The following is a 21,110-nucleotide window of genomic DNA, read 5'->3' on the forward strand; positions in this document are numbered from 1 at the left end:
TCGTTGTACATACACGTAGACATATTATGTAGGTAATAAATAAAAGTCACACCAATAGCGTGTACACTTTTTCAACATCATATTCTAATGTCTACAGTTTTTAATGTGTCCATTACAAGATCATGGTGGCCTTCAGGTAGCGCTCGATCGTGGCCTGGGGACAGGAGATTAACAATGGCCGACCCATCACATTCCTGCAGACATGCTCAGGTCGTCCATCAAATTCGATCATAATTCATCTGTCAAGACAATCATCGATAGCCGATTAAGAACATTTGTCTTTCAAGGGGGACCAGAAAGACAACCCCATCTTCGATCTGATTGGTTAAGATGTATTAATTGTCCGTTTGCTCAGAATGCCATTAAATAGGTATTTTGGCAAGACGAGTCAGTTCTCAAACATGAGCTAGAGCTTGCCTAAGAAGGACGTTTCAGCACGTCTTTAGAGACTTTTATTTCTTATTCTACAAAGCAACATGTTGAAATCTATTTCCAATCTTCATTTAAACAGAAAGAAGTCGGACGACGGTGAGCAGTTGGTCGATTTCCCATCATCATCTGGAGATGATGCCTCACTTATTACGAAGCTGCGCAAAGGCTATCAACTTGGGCGTCCAGCACTGGTGAAGAAAACCGGGAAATATCGCGTTACCTACAAGGGCCTGTCCTCCTCCGAGCGGCGCTCGTTCGCCTTAGACTTGTTCCAGACTCTCATAGACCTAAAATGGCGATGGGCAACTCTGGTATTTGTGTTCACCTTTTTCATTGTATACTTTGTATTTGCGGTAATATGGTACATTTTGGCAAAAGCGCACGGAGACTTTGAAAATCTTAATAATCCAACGTGGACACCTTGCATAGAAAGGGCAAAAACGTTTGCCGATCTTCTACTGTTCTCAATCGAGACACAAACGACAATCGGGTATGGAACCTTCTATCCAAACACGTCATGCAGTGGCAGTTTGTTACTTGTCTTCGTTCAAATCACCGTGGGCTTTCTCTTGGAAACGCTTCTGGTCGGGTTTCTTCTAGTGAAGTTGTCAAGACCAAAGCACAGACGGCATACACTTCTGTTTAGCGAAAAGGCACTCATTTGCAAAGAAGACGGAGACCTTTGTTTGGAAATACGAGTTGGGGATTTGCGGAAATCCCATCTCGTGGATACTTCATCCTTTGGAATCTTCGTCAGCGAAAAGGTTTCCAAAGAGGGAATTGTTTACCCTCTGTACCAGCAACAGATGGAGTTTGAGGCACACCAAATGCAGGATCGGGTCTTCATGATGTGGCCGCTGATATTGAGACACAAAATTAACGAAGACAGTCCCTTGTATGAGATGACGTTTGATCAAATGTTGTCAAATACGTTTGAACTTATCATTATCTTGGAAGGAACCATTGAAGCAACCGGAGAAATATGCCAAGCCAGAACATCGTATTCATCGAAAGACATCGTCTGGGGCCACCGCTTTGTCAACATGATCGACTTTGACAACGACAACGGTCAGTGGAGCGCTAACTTCGAGAAATTCAACGCCACGGTCCCTACCCCCACCCCGAAATGCAGCGGGAAACAGCTGGCGGAGATTTACGGAGCGTCCAGCCGGACAAACCAGGCGCAGGAGACGGAGAACCTCGGGGGAACGTTCTGGAGGTCCCAGAGTCAAATCATCACCCCCATGACAGAGGAGACCAGTCTTACAAAGATACCTGACCGACGGTAAGGTATGTTTTGTTTTCTTTCTTAGAGGGCTTCATGGTGATCATGGTCATTCTCATACTATTTACGTCTCCTGGGTTTGAGAAAATATTGGACGATATAGTCAAAATCAGATTCAATTTCAGAGTCAGAAATTGTGGGTTTTTTTCTTTTCTGAATAATAGTTTATGTCTAGAAAAATCAATTTATTAAAATTATTTAGGAATATGTTTGGAAATTGTCGATCACCCAGTCGCTCCATCCTTCTGCATGTTTATTGTGTATCTCTTTTGCTTTGCACATTGATTACTTTTGGATATATACCGGTTATGTATTGAGTTTTCTTCATACTATATAAAGTACCATCTTTAAAGAAGGGTTTCTATTTTTTTGAGTTTCCTGTAATGTTTGTTTGCTTGTGTACGAAAGTGAATTCCGAGGACTTGGCAGCAACGAAACGCGTGATGTTAATTGTGTCCGTTTCTGCAATTAAAGAATATAACGAATTGTAGAAAACGACACAATATACAGAACGTGAACGATCATCAGACGACAGATGCTTAACAACATTGTGGAAATGGATTCTTGTTTGGTTTTTGTCCGAAAAAAATTTCATTATTGATTTGTTTTGTGGTACTAGTATTCTTTTCTTCAAAGTGAACAAATGTATTGATTTTGTTTTATGAGATTTTAGATTAATTTGTACACTATATATCATAATTCTCTCAACATTTTGTTAGCTTTATATTCTTCAATTGTTAATTCTTATCTTATTTTGAACATGTTCTTTGTTGTTCCGAAATTTGTTCCGATATATTTATACTTTATTTTATTTTTTTTCAACTTTCAGACTACCGTATTTAAAAAAAAAAATTAAATTATTTTGTTAAAAAATAGAAAATTTATACACCATTTATTCAATTCTTTTTTAAATTTGTACTTTTTAACTTTTTCAGACCCCGATCTTACCGACACAGTAGAGCACCATTGTCCTTTAGCGGATTCCAGTCCCAGCACCTTGAAATGGGCCGCGTTCTCAACATCTACAAATGACCCGTTACCAGTCTAGTTTTCAAATTACGTGTACTGTAGAAATGGCATTCTGCAAAACTTTGTTAATTAGTTTATGTCAAAGCCAAATTGTAGTTTTTAATTTGAAGTACATATGTACATGTACTTGTGTGTTCTATTATTGCATGTAGCTACATGTAGGTTATTATTCGTCATTTAATATTTTTTATCTGCAAGTCCTGGTGGGGTGAAACTCGAAAAATTGAATTGTCTTTAAATGACCTGTGCTATGCTCATAAAAAATTGAGCTCAATTAATGATATTAATTCCTTATATAAATCCACACTCGTTAGAAATAGATTTAAGGTTCAAATTCTAATTTTTGCAAAGGCAATCCTTACATCAATTTGTCAACGACGAATCTTGTTAAAGGTCTACATTTCTCTATTGAAAATATATTAATGAAAACTCGGATAATGTATACTTTTAAAATATTCTTCATTTGCCATAATTAAACGAAATAGATAAGGAGAACCTACGATTTTCTAGTAATTTGTCGGGTTTTTTTTATCAATATTATATGCGATTTTTTTTTTATTAAACAAACACATTTTCAAAAAGGCATGTCATTTTTCAAGTTTCACCTCGGGATAATTCTACAATTATGATATAATGAATTTGTAAACGAAATCCGAAAGTTCATATAGTATCCATCGCGCGTGCGCAGTCCCATACCAAACAATAGGGAGAGTGATGTCTCTTTCATTCAGCATATCTTTGAAATGTAGTTAGATGTTAAACTTTATATTATACTTTCATGAAACATTTTTGACTTTGATGAACATTCATATTCCATTAAATGACTCATATTTCTAATCACATTTCTTTGTTTTGTTATTTTCTTCTTTGTGTGTGTGTTTGTGTGTGTGTGGGGGGGGGGGGGGGGGAAGTGGAAAGGAATACGGTTTTATGAACTGCTTTTCAGAAATGAAACATCATTTTTACTATCATGGTTCCAAAACGTCTAATTATATACTACATATATATGATAGTACATGTATCTGGTAGATTTATTTCTAATCGTGTATTAATGTCTTAAAAATTTCGGAAATTTTTTTACGCTCCTGGGTATGATCAATGCTATATAAAAATACAAGGTTATGTGTAAATGTCCTTATAGTGATCTATGTATTCTAAAATTAGCTGTTTCTTTTTTACTGACAGTATACCCAAGTTTTGAAACACAAATATCATCATAGAAGTAAAAAAAAATATGATAAAAAATATCAATAGGTCTTTCCAGAGAAAAGTGGGGAATAATTATAAAGTAAAGCTCATACTATAACAGCATTGTTTTATTAAAAAAAAAAACATCATGGAACAAACTCTTTGGTCTTCATAAACTAATAATATACAAAAATAAAATGCAACCCTAAAAATGATGATTGATGATCCGATGTACAACTGTGTGGCCTTAGCTGCCTGAGTATTATATGAATTTTAATACAAAATGTATCTATCAAATTTCCCTGATATTTTCTGACAAACACACAAGACAAGAGTTGTAAGCATGACGCAAACTTGTTTAAAGGCTTAAAAGTTCAGAATTCTACTGTACCTAGCCCAAAACACAAAACTACCTGTGGGCATAACAACCAAGTACTTCAAATGCTGACATACCAGTATCTATACTTTGGCATTTGGTTTATCAAATAAAAAAGGCTTAGTTATTAAAATACTGCAGATAGTTGATCTTAAAAAATCTCTATCTAAGAGCTAAGTTAACGATAAAATAAATTTATGGCTTATTATTATTTTTTAGCTTTTAGATGCCAAAAAAGAAAGAAAAGAGAATTGATTGTCATATATGTGCATGTGGATTGTAAGAGAGTGCATCTAAGATTTTCAAAACTAATCCAGATATATATCAAAATAAGGAGGTACATGTACATATATACCAGTATGTAAATATGGATAAATTCTAAACTACACCAAGATATCTGAAAGTCTACTGAACATACATTGTATTTATACATCAATCTAAAATATATATCAATATTTTTAAAAAGGAAAAAAACAAACAAGAATACTAGTAACGAGAAAACTAAAGGCTGTTACAAAATCAAAAGTTCAAGTCTGTTTTCAGATATTCTTTGTCTCAAATTTTTTCTCAAGGTAAACTTGCCGTGAGTTTAAATAAACTGCACATTTTCCATTCCTAAAAATTATGACAGATAGAAGGCAAATGACAAACACTGATAGCATTATGCAATTGAGGACTAGAATAGAGAAACTTGTATTTGAAAAGATTGCAATCAATCCCAACCAATTTACACACAAAAAGAAATGAACAAAAAAATTCAACTGGAATTTTTCTAACATACTGTTCATGGCAACAATGAAATGATGAGACATTCATTCATGTTGCATGTACACCAGATGAGTTGCGTAATAACAGGTAAGACATTTCATAGCATGATCCTTATTCCTCATTGAATCAGCAGAATACAAGACAACTGTGTCAGCAGCAGATCTTGAGCACCATAGGTTTGACAAGTTTGAGGATATTGTCCGTTAATTTGGCTTTTTCTTCTTCACTATTTTGATCTTTGAGTTTTGTCCCTGTGGTCAAAAAGAAAATGATAATAGAGCTGAGGATTCCTATTGTAATGAAATCTTAGCGTATCAAACTCAAAACAAAATAAATTATAATAACATCGCTTGCATACATGCATAAATACTTATAAAACTACCGGTACTAAAGAATACCTAACTATGTTTATTTAAAATTTCAGATATTCAATTTCATATACATGTAGTTAAATCAACTGAAAGACATCTATCCCTGAATAATTATTTGGTCTCTTTCTACTGAAATTTGAATGGATTGTGTGTTTCGATGACATCAATATTGTTTTAGAAATACAGGATCGGTTGAGATAAATCAGAACCCAATATTACATGTAGAGTAAACAAACTTTTATTCGCAATTACTCTATATTGCTATTTACCAGAGATAAACTGGTTCACGGCAACAAATTTTCATAATCAAGATTTATATTTGATGATTGGTTCGTGGTGAAAAAATTAATGTGGCTCTTGAAAACCTCACGAAAATTCCTTGTCCACAAATAAAAATGACGGTTGGTTTTTATAATTATCCATAATTCAACACTCACACTGCCAACTTGCACAGCTTTGAGGCCGAGATTGTCTGCTTCCTCTATCATACAGGCGATCTCTCCCAGCGTCAGCTTGTATGATGTGAAGGGAATCTCAGTCAGCTCGGGGTTGTTCTTAAACTCCCTGCAATTTGAAGCAAATTAATAACAATTTCTGATCTATAACCAATCAAGGTTTGACAAATTGCATGGATTCGTTTTTTAAATCCGTTTGATTCAAAACAAAATATTTCTGAATTTCTACATTAACTTAATTAGCCATCTCTATTTTTTTTCACTAATACATGAATGTATACATGTACATACAAGTTACAATTATTCAAGGTTAATGTAGAAATGTGTGTTTGGTACGTGTAATTTTGACTTAAAGATTACATAAAAACAGTAACATGTACAAAAATATGTTTGAATGTACATCAAAGACAACCCTTACATTAAATTCTCGATGGCGAACTGACGGAATTTCTCCGACACTTCCATACACTTTTCCTCTGCTTCTTGGTGTCTTCTGTTTTCTTTCTCTTTTTCTTAAAACAAAAAAGCACCTTTAAATCAGTATCAAAGAGACTTAACATACAGTACTAAACACTGTTACCAGTAATCAATGTATATATGCCCTTAACCTTTGACCTCACCTTCCTCAGAAATGCCCTGGGGTTGGGAAAACATCCTTCTGTAGGTCTCCTTTTCTACCAACCCAAACTGCTTGATTGATCTGGTAAAAATCAAAAAGACAATTCTGTCAAATCTACTGTTATTTACTTCATCTAAGAATCACACATCAACAATCTTATTACATTTTGATACAACTGTTTACATATCGTCTGGATAGAAAAATTACCATTGATACCCAAAATGAACATTTTCATCAAAAAAGGTCTTATGTACCAGACATTAAAAAGTATTTAGCAATTTTCATTACCAGTATTCTATTAAAGAATTACCTAAATACACAGTCAAAACTCAATTTTTAAAACTCAATAGGATTAAGATAAAATCTCTGAATCTGAGGTTTTAAGATGTAGAAGCTAAAAGACATTAATCTGATAAAATTATAAACAGTACATAATGTGAACTCCCAGCTACATGTACCTTGAAAACGTATTGACTGTTTTAAGATTTCAATGTGGGAGAGACCAAAATTCAACTATGATATTAATTAGTAATATTTCTTAAAATGAATATGATACACTTTGTACAATATTAATAACTTCTTCATCATTCAGTTGGAATGAAGGACTCCAGTTACCTGTCCAGTGCGACCAGTTCATTGTTAACAGACATGTTTCTTCCCCCGGAGAGTCTCTGGGCTGCTTTCAGTTTGTCTCTAGCTTGTTCAAAGTAGGACTGACTGTGCAGAGCCTGTAAAATTTCACAAATATTGTCAAAATCATGCATACTCAAACCAGATCACTAACGCAAAGAGGAAAAGAGAAAGGAGAAGTGTCTAGAGAAAAATCCATATTTGACAACAAAGTTATTAACAGATTCGTGGCAGTCTAAAAATTGTAACCAGTTATAGTTTTCCCCCCAATTATATATGAATGAAGAAGTTAGAAAATCCATGAGGACAAATAGGATTGTTAAAAAATATTTTAAAACAATTTTTTATAAAAGAAAAAAAAAAATTTTTATTTGTACATGTATTTGTCTTATAATATACCTTGCCGTAATGGTAGAGAGCCTTGGTCTTTGAGGTGTTGTCAATACCACGGATCTCCAGGGCTCGTTTACACCAGCTGATGCAGCGCTTGGGTTCTGCCATTTTGTTACAGGTCAGGGCTAGGTTAATACAGAGCTGAAGCAATATCTTCTGGTGCTTTTCTTCCTCCCCCTCATCTTTTAGGTGGGCTTTGTCTAGCATGTAAACTGCCTATAAATAAATGTAATATTCATGAACATCATTTGCAGCATCAGACAGCTAATTTGACTATCTAATTATGGGTATGTTTTCTATACTTGGGTCTACAATATCTAGTATTAAATTACATTCACGTCCTTTTAAAATTTTCAGTTTGACTTTAGATTTTACCAGTCATTGTGTAAATTTTTCTGTATTGTATTCTGTAGTTTACATGTATTTAATGCTTGTCATTCATAATGGTGTTGACCTATTTTATACCTTACCTTTCTATACAAAGAGGCTGCCTTCCTGTAGCTAGAACTATCAAACTGTAGTTTTGCCTCCTGTAAGTATATGTAAAAAATCAAAAAAGAAAATGCATACACTGAATGAAATATTTGAAAATTGTAAATGCAAAAGTTTTAAATTAATTTTTCAAATCATTTACCTGTTTGTAAGACTTGCAAGCCTTCAGCAGGTCATCAAAAGCAATCTGTTGTCTTTCCTCCTAAAATGAACATTTAAACAAAATTCATCATGTAATCTAACCATAAAAATAAATCTAACTTTGGATTTCGAATGCAAATTCATCATCCACACCTCTATAAGTTTACCTCAGACAGAAGCTCTATGTCATCCACACCCCCATGTTCTACAAAGTTCAGTAACTCCACCTCGTACATCACTGAAATAAAATCAACAAAATGACACATGCAGTGTAGGCACATACATAGTAAACCTTTGTTGAAAATGAATCCAATTGGTATTACATTTACATGTAATGAGGCATTAAATTTCAAAGTATTGACACTAAAGTACCTCTGAATAGTTTTCAAACCCTTTCAGACAAAAGTATACTATCTATTCTGTGTATCTTTAATGTGCAAGAAACATCAGAAGTGACATAAAAAACACATCTATACTCCCTCTAACTTCATGTTAATTATTATTTACAGTAGCTTATAACAAAACTTACACATTTAAACATTTTAAAAATCCATCTTCTGAGTAACTCCGACTTTTTAAAAACTTATACAAATAGAGCTTATTAAACTCTATTGAAAGTGTTTTAACTGACCAGTGGCATCCTTAGGAATCCTTGGAGGGGTCCCCATCTCTCCAAAGGCATACTGAGGTCGGATGATATAGCGAGCCAGCTCTCCTTTCTTCATGGATGATACAGCAAGGTCCAGGCCCACAATCAGCCCACCTGTCAGTACAAACATGCATGTCATCCATAGAGTTGCCCATATTAGCCCATCAATTCATGTTATTTCTAACTTCTAAGAACTGACCACAATCTGCCCACACCTCAAAGAACTGTTCACAGTTACCCACCTGGCAGAGGGCATTCATTCATGCTTGTATTGCATATCAAACGTTTAAAAAAGACACACTTTAATCCTGTTACCTGTTTGTAATTTAACTTTATATGGACTGTTCCTTAGCCTTGTTGAATCAAAGGGCTCATCTCCAAATTCAAGGTAACCATTGTAGTGAACTAAAAAAAAATTGAGACAGTTACTATTTTAATTTAAGTAACAATAATGTGTAAAATACCAAAATCTTACGACTAATGTTTATGAATGAAAATCCTATAGCTTAAATTTTGAAAATCACAAATCAATTTCATGATGGTCCTATTTCAGGTAGTGGAGTTAAATATCTTTTACATATGGAAACTTCAAAGGAGGAAAATAAATGATAAAAAATGAATAATAATTTGGACATGCTTTCATGGTGGGGCACAAAAAAATTTAATCATTACGGTAATTGTTAAACATACTTCTGACTATAGCGCCTTCAGGAACAATTGCTCCACTCCCCTGTTGAAGAACTTTCTTGAACACCATGCCGTTCTTATCAGGTGAAATATCTTCCATCTTTTTCATCATCCTCTCAAAAGGTGATGACTCATCATCTTCATCCACATCGCTGTCATCTTCATCAGGCAAAAAGCGGTTGTTGTATATGTCCTCAGCCTTGAACTTAATGTCAGTTTCTTCTGGTTCTAAAAAACGAATGGAAAAACATTATAACTCTGCTGATTCAAGTTCCGTAATCACAAAGCCTTGACGTTGTGAGGATGGAGGCATGTAACAATGAAAAAAATTACAGCCATTGAATAAATTGACAAACAATCTACAATTTAAAATAAGAAATGTGTTGTAAAATACAATCTAGACAGTGTATAGTTTGTTCTTAAACAGAGTCCACTTGCTCAAACAAATTTACATTAGATGTATTAATATATAAAAAAAGTCAGTGTATAGAAAGTAATGACAGTTAGACAGAAAATATTATGTAATTTAAATATAGTTTTTTAGTACCTGTTCCTAGAATTTTATTGCAAATTAACCAATCTCATATACAACATTGCCTATACCGGTATATGTGTGAAGAAAATTCTTTGATATTAAAGATAATTCATTCAATCTTTATTTCCCCTTTTCAGAGATTTCATGTCACATACAATACAAATTAAATATAATTAAATAATTAAACAGAAACATAATCAAAGAATATAGAACAATGCGCAAACAGTAAGTAAAATATAAAGAAAGTAAATAAAGAAATATATAAGAAAGTAGAAAAAAATAATTGGTCCATTACCATTGAAATCCACACTGGTCTCAAATTCAACACCCTGGCTTGCCACACCACTTCTGTCGCCAGTAACTTTAAGTCCTGAAATGTCTATTGGCTCCACCAGTGGGACTAAAGGATCTTCAGCCTGCAGAAATTATCATTATATTGTCATCTTTATTTGTTAGTACATGTATTGGCATCCCTTCAGAAAAAAATAATTTAACTTTAAGTGTCTTTTTTTATACGAAGGCAAAAATCAGCGCATAGAACTATAAAACATAAGATTTATGAAGTTCACAAGTCAGAGTAGTCGCCATGTTGGCCGACATTATGTGCCTTTTCCTCATAAAAACATAATCTGAAATGGGCACAAAAGACCCAAAAAGAAACATAAAAAGACATAAGAACTGCTACAGTCAGACCACTTCAAATACAGGTGTTATTTAACCATTTAAAGTATATAATTATTACTATTATCTTGGTAAATATAATATTTAGTGTGTTAGCCATTATTTTTGGAACAGGCATACAATTTTAAACTAAGACACAATTGCTAATTAAAAATTTCAAATGAATAATATTGAATTTAGCCTATATATATATTTATTTACATCTATAAATACTAGTCAAGATCATGAATTGTACTCTTAATGGTTCATAATCTTATTTCATATTTTTATTTTGAGTTTCTTTAAGTTTTGGGTTCTTTTAAATCAATGTACTGTCGGAAAAAAAGAAGACATTTGACTCCTGTTAAGTAGGTTAAGTAAAACCACAAGAACCTGACATTAAAAGTCCATGCTATCCTGATTATCCTGTACAATCATAATAACATAGCAGAGAGGTACATGTACATTCATAAATTATTTTACTAGGAAAAGAAATATTTTAACGTCAGGTACCTGTGGGCTAACTCGCTAAGCAGGGACCCTACAGGCGTATTGCCCACAGACACTTGTTTCTGTAATAAACGTTCACCGTTTAATTACCTGTTTACAATCTGTATAATAATAACACAAGGAATTCTCCACTTCCATGAATTGCAATCATTTTTGCTTTCTGGGGAAACGCAGTGGGTAAATGCATACTACCATTCTCTTATACGATAATTTATCTACAAAATCATGCACGGCAAGCTTGCATGGATTTACCCTTGCATTCATTTACTTCTATCTGCATATCCAAGCACTGTAGCCGAATGTAGGTGATAACTCAAAGAAGAATGATTCAAAAAGGAATATACGAAATGTTGCAATGTCTAGGGTAAAAATTCAAATAAGAAAAAAGCTGATGAAGAGTCCTTCCCTTTTTATTTTTCTCCAGATACCCACTTTTTTAACGATGTTTTTTTACACAAGCCCTTGTGGGCACCAAATGCAAACCACCATACTGTGCACGGGCCCTGGAAGTTATTGTAAATATATTGCATGTGCATGTATAAAAACATGCACATGCAATATATTTACAATAACTCCCAGGGCCCGTGATACTGTGGGATGTAACGTTATCCCACGCTGTTGATCGCTACAAAATAAAAGCTTTTCGATACAAATTATATCAGACATTCAGTTAGACTGGATAATTTACCTCATAATTATCCATTATTGAAGGTATTAGCCACGTGCAAGCTGCTTATGTTTCCCACAATATGACTAGATTATAGATTCTCGGTGGTTTCAATAAAAACCGAGAGCCCGCATAAATAACGACGATAGCACCCGAAAAGTTACGATTGTCCGAAATGACTAAAAGTCTGCCGATATCCTTGTATTTGGTTCCGGAAATATATCAACAATGTTATAACATTGTTATTGGTTATTTAAAAACTGATAAAATTCCCCCAAAAATTATGCAATGATAAAAAACCTAAAAATTTAGATTTGAATAGTTAAAAACAATAAGATTTTTAAAATAAACGAAGACTTCGTCTTGTTTACCGAGACGGTGGGCCATTCTTTCGTATTCCCTTGAGACTTATCGATTTTCATTAGTCACTCATCTGACAGAAGACATAAGCAACATGACCACAGATTGCGGTATGATTATTTCAACAGAAAACACAGACATATACCTCTTTGTAGAGCTTTGTGTTATCTGTAGTATTTTTTCGTAACAAGAAAATAACTGCTTAACTTTTCCGCAGGATCAATGTGCTAATTTGAGCTCGAATTTGTTTCAATAGCTTGTATCAACAAAATTATACAGATTAAGATAACATTTTAAAATGAAAATTCGTATGTGCATGAAAGTGGTTTTTTTTCGTTTTAGGTGGAATCCCAAATGAGGTTCTCCAGGATATGGAGAACAAATTTTCTGCTGATCCTAAAAACAGATTAGCACAAAATGTTTGCTATACAGCTAACCCAAAACAGATCTTGAAAAATCAGTCAAGCCTCAATAAACAAGTCCATGTCTTCAGCTGCAAGGTAGAATAATAAGATTACATGAAACTTGTTGGTTTATTCAAGTTTTAACTTCTTGAGTATATAGCTACATAAATACAATAAATAAATATCAAAATTCACTACATCTAATTCAAATCCTTTTTTTTTAAATATCTGAAATGACTTTAATACTGATTTGTTAAAAGCAACAAATAAAGTACTTTTTTTGACTTGGATAGCCTCATTAAGATTTAATTTTTGTTTTTTAAAATTTTTATTTTAAACATATATGATAACTTCCTTGTTGTAATATTCTGCAGTACACATAGAGTCCATTTAAATTAAATTATACATGATCAATGGAATTATTGATAAAGGTGTATGCATGTATTTTTTACATTTGTTATCACCAATTTAAAATAGCATTTATTATATTTCAAGATCATAATCAAGCTATTGTGCAATAAATATTTATAGGTACCCACAGAGGGAAAACCAATGTCCAATCAAAAGGCATCGGGCCGTTGCTGGATTTTTGCTTGTTTGAATGCAATGCGATGCAGTGTGATGCCCTCACTCCAATGTGATGAACTGGAGTTTAGTCAAAATTACTTGTTCTTCTGGGATAAGGTTGGTGCATATTTACATTATACAGTCTGCCCCAAGATATTTATCCCGCACATTTTCATAAATTATTTGATATTTATAAATATGGTATCTCAAATCAATGCTCATTTAATAGTATAAAAAAATCCCAAGATTTCTTTTTTGAAAATATACTAGAAGTATTAAAATGCAGTTGAGTTTCTGCATCTTGAAGTCTTATTCATGTATATCAATTATCTATTTTCTTATTGTATTGTAACCTCAGTATCTCAAACCTTTAGATATTTAGAAGTTTTTCTTTCTCAGTCCCTTTAAGTCGGACTTCTTGAGGTTTGACTGTAAACAGTATGTACATTTACATAATTATACATATATCATCTGATTTTAGTTGGAGCGTTGTAACTATAACCTTGACTCCTACATTGAGTGTGCTCGCCGGGGCGAGACGTTTGAGGGGAGGCTGGTCAGTCACCTTCTCACCTCCCCCTCGGAGGACGGGGGTCAGTGGGATATGCTGGTAAACTTGGTCGAGAAGTATGGAGTGATCCCCAAAGTCTGTTTTAAGGACGCCCAGAGTGCTGCAGAGTCCCGGATTCTGTGTGGCATCATCAACAACAAGGTAACTTCTCTCAGTAAAACATGTCTTAAAACTTTTACCTGCAGTATAGTGCAATCAATTGGACATCATATTCCAGTTTGACAGTATTATGCAAAAATCTATGTCTAAAGCTAATAGTATATAAATAGTGCCTGTTTGGGAGGGTAACAGTTGAAATTGACACCCCGAGAAAACCATTGTCAACCGACGCGAAGCGGAGGTTGACAATGGTTTTCGAGGGGTGTCAATTTCAACTGTTATCCTCCCAAACAGGCACTATTTATTTTGTTATACTGAATGTCTTTTTTAAAATTTTTAAGAAAATTTTACTGCTTTTATATAGGAATAACGTGAATTCTACAGCGAACCGTACGCGCATAATTTTCGCGCATGTAACATTTTTTAATGTTACCCGTTGCCAAGTGCGTTGCTAACGCTGAGGGTAATAGTAAATATTATTAACTGCGTCTTAACCAATCAGATTTCAGTATTTAACATGAAAGTATAACAATCTACCTTATGTCACATTGATTCTCCTTTTAACTGTGTCAGATGAGGGAGTTCTGCAGGAGACTTCAGACAATGGTTTTTGAAAAGGCATCAGATGAAGAGATCCAAAAGGAAAAATCTTCAATGTTGCAGCAGGTATGTTATACTTTTATTTCTTAATTCCAAAAAACACAGTCATTGAATGTTTTTTTTTTATTTTACAAGCACTTTATGACTAAATTATTGTAATGTTAGAATGTACACAAGTGAAACTTCTGCAGAGCTAGGGAAACAGGAATTTAGGAGTGACTCAAATTGAAATGTCCAGAGAATTTCAGGAGTGTCTGCTAGAGAGCTACTTTGAAAGCCGATTTAAAATTAAATCAATAACAGTTATAACATGTGTTGTATATGTAAGGCATAAATGAGAACATGTACAGTAATACAACAATATCTACCAAAAAAGTAAACAAATATGTGCACATACATGCATATCATGTTTCCAGTTTACAGACATTAAAACCTGAATTCTGTCATTGCTAATTACTCAATTCAGTCCTGACAAAGTTTCACTGTAATCCCAGGCAATAATCAGGTGAATTATATAAACATTTTTTGCAATGTAAAACAAATCTTAAAAATACATGTAAATGAAACCAGACAACAAGTTACAAATATCATCTTTTCTCCCAGATAAAAAAGAATCATTCATAAATTGTTTACAGTATATTACAAATAATAATGATGCTAATAAGAATTGATTTTTTTTTAAAGTTTGGTTTTAGTGTAAAAGCTTGTTAAACTTTCATTCTGCTTCAGTGAATTTTATGTATAAGAATGAAACTTTGAAATATTAAAGCATCAAACCTTGAAATATAAAGATTTTTATCTCTGCAGTCACCCTGGGTCTGCTCAGAGCAAAAAACCTCTTACTTAATAGATAAATTGATATAGGACAAGAACAGTCAACTATATATTGCATTTGACAGCAATATTATCAGAATTCCCTGCTTAATTGTTTATTAAGTTGAGAGCAATTACAAGTATTTTGAAGGAGAAAGAGTAGAGTGTTTTTAACATTTATTACTGGTGGCCAGAAGGTTATAAGAAAGTTTTGAGTAGCTGTGTGTTTCCACAGAGTTATTGTTTATTTTGAACAAGTCTCAGTCGACTAGATCGATGCTTTGTTTAATGAAATGCTTTGAAACTTTGGAGAGAGAGAGAGAGAGAGAGAGAGAGAGAGAGAGAGAGAGAGAGAGAGAGAGAGAGAGAGAGAGAGAGAGAGAACTCATCCTATAAGTATTAAAAGTATATGATATTGCACATTCATAATTATGCATTTTCAAACACATTTTCAAATGCTAATAATAAAAGTAAATGGAAACAGAAATTATTTTGGTGGAAGTATGTATTGAGATTTGAATACAGGATGATCATGTTGGTACATGTATTTCATAATTATAAAGGCTGACGCCAGCGTCCATGTGTCTGCCTGGATTTCTCATGTATTGCAACAACATGATTTAATTCGTTCATTTTAAATTAATCCATGTGTTTTAGACATAGTTTTGTTTAGCAACCATATGGTTTGCTGCCACTCTTTTGACACTTGCATCACTTGCTTTCTTGTTATTATTTTCCAGATTTATACAACTCTTTCCATTTGCTTGGGAACACCCCCTAAAACTATTACTTGGGAGTATTATGACAAATCCAAAAAATACCAGAAAATTGGACCAATTACCCCCCTTGAGTTCTACACCACAAAAATCAAACCAATTTTTAATATGCAAGACAAGGTAAGTATCTTTTTTTAGTTTCATATCAAAATATTTTATGCATTCTCATCACAATATGTTTTGAGAAGGTGGGATGGTGGTGGCCATTTTTAGACTGTATTGATCTCCTTTTGAAGAAGAGCTCGGTATAAAGATATAAAAAAAATACTCAAAATTTAAAGCTAAAATTTACAGAATTTTTCTTTACAAAATGATACATGAGATTATAGCTTAACAAATCATATCTAAAAAAATTAAGGTAGTTCTGATGGTTAATTTGTTAACCACTTTGCCTACTTAATGTTTTTTTAAAGCAATCTATGTATGTATGATACTGATAGCTATATATACAGCTCTGTATAATCAATAAAGTACCAGAATATAGTTCATAAAAAAGCATTACTCTTAAAAAAAAAATATTTATTTATATGCATGACAGTACGTCATTACGTCGTAAGTTAGATAACACTTGTGTAATCTTTATCATCAAGATTTTATCCTTTGGAGCTCTTTGGTACAGGTACATGTAAGTTGTCAATACCTGAATTTTGCAGTTGTGCATTGTGAATGATCCACGAGCAAAGAACCCGTACAACAAGCTGTACACAGTGGAATACCTGAAGAACATGACTGGGGGTCGGCCGGTGCTCTACGTCAACCAACCAATCGGGGTGTTAAAGGAGCTTACCATGAAGTCCATAGCTGATGGAGAGGTAAATAGTGGAGAGAGTGACATTTAATAAGAAGCTTTATAAAAGTCTGCACAATCAATCTTTCTCAATCTTGTCATTTTGAAATACAGTAAAACACGGTTAAAGCGAACACACTTATAATGAACTGACGCTTACAGCAAAGTGATTTTCATTCCCTGTGACTTAATACATGTTGTGAACTTGACGGATATAATGAATTACGCTTATTACGGAGCAATATCGCCTGTTCCTCTAACTTCGTTATAGACATGTTTTACTGTACAGTCATGTACCTGGTTTGTTAAAACTACAATGTTCAGTGCATCGTAAAGGTTTGCTCATTTTTTTCAAAAAGTCTGCCCAACCAATCTTTCTCAATCTTGTTATTTTAATTAAAATACCTGGTTTGTTGAAACTGCACAGCACAATTATGCATCATAGAGGTTTGCTCTTTTTTTGTTCATACTACGTTATTACATGTGCATTGGTGTATCAGGCTTTATACTAACAGAACTAAATTAAAAATCTAAAGCAGCATCTAAGATGTCATGATAAGGCTTTAGCTAAACTCCTCTAGTCAAATGAATAAAGTTATTTATAACCATGCGTTAAGAAATTGTGGGTACCGTACATAACTAGTAAATATGATGTTAATAAAGAGAAGTTTTAAATGACATGGAATCAATGTTTGAACAAGTACTAGCTGGTACATTGTTTATTTTTGCAGGCAGTTTGGTTTGGATGTGATGTAGGAAAGTACAATAGCATTAAACCTGATGGAATCCTTGATCTCAAAGCGTGAGTACATTGCAATGTATATTTTGGATTTTGTGTTATATATCCTTACAGGATCTTAAAGCGTGAGTACATTGCAATGCATATTTTGGATTTTGTGTTATTTATCCTTACAGCTTGTACAATTGTTTATGTTAAAATGCATTTCATCTTTTTAGTAATACCCGTATAATTTTATTTTAAAAACTTCAAGCCTTATTTTTGTCACTGATAGTCAAGCACACAGTCACTAAGAAAATTATTGTCGCATTTGACATGCTAATTATTAAAAAAAAAAACCAGGATCCTGATATATATTTGTTTGTAAAACTGCCTATATACTATGACTTTATAATGTACAAAGCAATAGTCAATCCACAGACACTTGACATTATATATTTTTCTTATAAGAATTAATATATACCCTAGGCTATACCCTCTACCTAATGTTTTACATGTATTAGGTAGAGGGTATATATATATAAAGTCAAACTTTGTTATCTTGAACTAGATAGGACTGTTTAAAAACTTTGAGATATCCGAGTACATTTGTATTTGAGATATCAAGGGTAAAATACTTAAAAAATAAATGGTTGAGACTTACAGTTCACTGCAACATATCCACTGTAATCGAGATATCAGTGATTGAGATATTGAAGTTTAACTGTATTTTTATTTAGAGAAAAATATACATACATATTGTATAATGTCAGGTACCTGTGACTCGATCTTACAATTCAATTAAATAGTGTAGATAAGTATAAATCTATTCTTTTAAGTTTGGATTACAATCTGGTGTTTGGATTCTCGGCCCTTGGATTGGATAAGGAGGGAAGGCTGAACTATGGGGAATCATTGATGACCCATGCTATGTTGATTACTGCATTCCATAAAGTAAGTACTAACATTAAAAGGGTACACACAATAATGTATGCTGACAATATTGGCACAGGGTTAAAAGATGTGTGAATGTCAGTCAATATATCGGGTAGCAGTAGTTCAGTGGTTAGAGTGTTGGCATAGTACGCCACAGGCCCTGGGTGGGAGTCCCAGTGGAGATTTAAATTGACCTTTCACCATCTGTTGCAATGTACATGTACTTCCATCTATATACATGAATTCTTCATGCTGTATGCATATCACATTAAGATTTTCTAGGAAGTTTATTTAAAATTATCAGCCTTTAATGATACATACTGGTTATGTTTATTGGTATTTCAGGAAAATGGTGAATCTACAAAATGGAGAATAGAGAATTCGTGGGGTGATTCCGATGGAGACAAAGGTAAAGATAAATTTATTAAATTCATTATTTAAAATAGAGAACTGCATGTACTGTTAAGATCTATAGAAAATAGCAAGCTTTCGGTTTTAAAATGAACAAATTAATACAAGAATAGCCATGAACGTTTAATTTTGATGCATAGATTCTGATTCACATAGATATACCTGTATTCAACACAAAATTGTCTTGATTGATGAACATCTGCAAATGTTTATATAGTAAATTAATCTCTGTTGTCAGAATTGTTTAAATCAAATTCCATTTTTTGACTGGAAATGTTAGCATCTGGATGACTTACTGGTACATCCTATATTTAATTTCATACTGAAGGTCCACTATAAATGCATACAGACTTAGAATGAAAATTGGACTTAAAAGAAACCCAGATCATAAAAAGATGCAGTTTTAGACAACTCAATCTTCACAAAAATACCTGTATCATATTCTTATAACTTTAGTCAGATCTTGTGATTCACTATGGTTGAATTATGTTTGATGAATTTGAAATAATGGTCTCAAACTCTTTTGAAATATATGTAATGATGTGTCTTTCAGTGTTTGAAACTTATATTTTCTTTACTTGTAGGTTATCTGATCATGTCCGACGACTGGTTTTCAGAATTTGTGTACGAGGTTGTCATTGATAAGAAGTTTCTTACAGAGGAAATTCTGGCTGTCACCAAACAGACTCCAGTAGTTTTACCGGCCTGGGATCCCATGGGAGCATTAGCCAAGCTCTGAGTGGTAGCTAGTGATTGAACTCTGGTGACATGTTTCTTACCGAGCTGAAGGGACATAGTTTCTTACAAACTGTAGGGACATGTTTTCACCAAAAGAATAACATTATATCTATAAAAATCAGTATTCTCTGCAATATTTGTTGAATTACTGTCGATATACAATTATGTGTTGTCTTTGATTTCCTTTTAATTTCTTATTTACAACCGTAAGAGGAACAATATCATAGGATTCTTTTAGTACCATATTTTACCAGTATATCAAAAAATATTTACAAGTTATTTTTATATTTGATTTACATATAATTTTCTCAAAGAAATTGAAAAAAGAATGTGTACATCGATCTGGGACTGTAGTATTATATTTACATGTATTCATGCAGGGCCACATATACTTACATGTTATATATGAACCTGACTTTTCAATATGTACAGCTAGATATCGCCCAAGATTGAGGTTGATTGGTCTTTGCGAAATGAATGCAAAAATTGTCTTTTGATAAAGAATTATGTATACTTTGTAATACTGATAGATTTTTTTTCAATCATTAATTTTTTTGAATTTTACAAATACATGTATGTTTAAAAGTATACGTATATTTGATTGAGATTAAAATGGAAAATTTATAATACCAGAAGTCTTGCTATTTATTTGAAAGCTAAGGCCAGTCTTACATATACGTTTTAATCATAAACCAACTTTTCTCGTTTTTTAATACTACAGAGCCTGTTTAAGCTCATTTTCGTAAATTTGGCGTGCCATAGGGAGCTTTTGGGGACCCACTTGGGGCCCCAAGGCGGCCCCAGACCACTGTCCTTTTACCCTCCCCCCCTTCCCCTCTTCAAAAAATCCTGGATCTGCCGCTGAATATATATACATGCAGATTTAGGGAAAAGTGGCGTAGCTAGAGATAAAATATATGCAGGGGATCTGAGCACATTTTTAAATCATGTAAGCAGTAATTCTGATCTAATATAAGTTTTAATATATGTCTCAGTAATTATATTGACGATAATTGTAGATGTAATATCAGTGGCGGATTCAAGGGGGCGCACCCCCCCCCCCCCTTGTCAAAATAAAGTTAAATCATGCTCCTTCTGGCAAAGAAAATATTCAGCTTGCGAGTCTTAATTATCAACTTTTTAAAAACACTCATGGGATTCGTTTACATTAGACTAATTTTAACGGAGTAGAATAAAAAAAAACCGTGGGTTCAATGGGGTAAAGTACATAGAAAGCCCATTTTAAATACGTTCTCCTTGGGTTCAAATGTAACCATTCACTCACTTGGTTATACTTGTGTTTTTAACGACTCTTTCAAGTTTATAATAATACAAACTGGCATCGTTATCTTTTTTAAAACTTCATTTACATGGTCCCATCAAAATAGAATTTTTAAAAACTGATTAATTTACAGCCATTCGTTAGAAAAAAAAAATAAAAGG

General features: G+C 33.3%; 3 protein-coding genes across 4 annotated transcripts; 2 read left to right on the plus strand and 1 right to left on the minus strand.

Moving 5' to 3' along the window:
- Nucleotides 1-363: 363 nt before the first annotated feature.
- LOC105319384 (G protein-activated inward rectifier potassium channel 2) lies at nt 364-3,565 on the plus strand. 2 transcript variants are annotated; one of them, XM_034480683.2, is made up of 2 exons: nt 364-1,722; nt 2,653-3,565. In XM_034480683.2, the coding sequence occupies exon 1, from the start codon at nt 477-479 to the stop codon at nt 1,719-1,721; it is 1,245 nt and encodes a 414-aa protein (XP_034336574.1). In that variant the 5' UTR covers nt 364-476; the 3' UTR covers nt 1,722; nt 2,653-3,565. The 2 variants fall into 2 exon arrangements, with proteins under 2 accessions (XP_034336574.1, XP_011415209.1); XM_011416907.4 differs by having other exon boundaries at nt 364-1,717.
- A 504-nt stretch (nt 3,566-4,069) lies between these two features.
- LOC105319385 (inactive peptidyl-prolyl cis-trans isomerase FKBP6) lies at nt 4,070-12,001 on the minus strand. The gene is made up of 14 exons (XM_011416909.4): nt 11,909-12,001; nt 10,346-10,466; nt 9,519-9,743; nt 9,144-9,233; nt 8,811-8,942; nt 8,347-8,417; nt 8,181-8,240; nt 8,017-8,076; nt 7,553-7,762; nt 7,139-7,251; nt 6,525-6,604; nt 6,323-6,416; nt 5,887-6,013; nt 4,070-5,329 (listed from the first exon to the last, which is right to left on the minus strand). The coding sequence occupies exons 1-14, from the start codon at nt 11,921-11,923 to the stop codon at nt 5,282-5,284; spliced, it is 1,446 nt and encodes a 481-aa protein (XP_011415211.3). The 5' UTR covers nt 11,924-12,001; the 3' UTR covers nt 4,070-5,281.
- Nucleotides 12,002-12,201: 200 nt separating this feature from the next.
- Nucleotides 12,202-20,294, plus strand: LOC105319386 (bleomycin hydrolase). Its single transcript, XM_011416910.4, has 11 exons — nt 12,202-12,357; nt 12,590-12,747; nt 13,183-13,335; nt 13,700-13,930; nt 14,462-14,554; nt 16,042-16,197; nt 16,731-16,889; nt 17,596-17,666; nt 18,422-18,536; nt 18,864-18,927; nt 19,514-20,294. The coding sequence occupies exons 1-11, from the start codon at nt 12,342-12,344 to the stop codon at nt 19,666-19,668; spliced, it is 1,371 nt and encodes a 456-aa protein (XP_011415212.3). The 5' UTR covers nt 12,202-12,341; the 3' UTR covers nt 19,669-20,294.
- Nucleotides 20,295-21,110: the final 816 nt, after the last annotated feature.

Source organism: Magallana gigas, chromosome 3 (assembly GCF_963853765.1).
Source record: "Magallana gigas chromosome 3, xbMagGiga1.1, whole genome shotgun sequence".
NCBI lineage: Eukaryota > Metazoa > Mollusca > Bivalvia > Ostreida > Ostreidae > Magallana > Magallana gigas.

Coding starts and splice junctions, on each gene's coding strand:
- LOC105319385 (XM_011416909.4), bottom strand. Junction 9,234..9,518: donor TGAAGGCGCTATAGTCAGAA/GTATGTTTAACA, acceptor ATTTTTTTTTAG/TTCACTACAATGGTTACCTT. Junction 8,241..8,346: donor ACATAGAGCTTCTGTCTGAG/GTAAACTTATAG, acceptor TGTTCATTTTAG/GAGGAAAGACAACAGATTGC.
- LOC105319386 (XM_011416910.4), top strand. Junction 18,537..18,863: donor TGATTACTGCATTCCATAAA/GTAAGTACTAAC, acceptor TTGGTATTTCAG/GAAAATGGTGAATCTACAAA. Junction 18,928..19,513: donor TGATTCCGATGGAGACAAAG/GTAAAGATAAAT, acceptor CTTTACTTGTAG/GTTATCTGATCATGTCCGAC.
- LOC105319384 (XM_011416907.4), top strand. CDS start 477: ATGTTGAAATCTATTTCCAATCTTCATTTAAACAGAAAGAAGTCGGAC. Junction 1,718..2,652: donor ACAAAGATACCTGACCGACG/GTAAGGTATGTT, acceptor TAACTTTTTCAG/ACCCCGATCTTACCGACACA.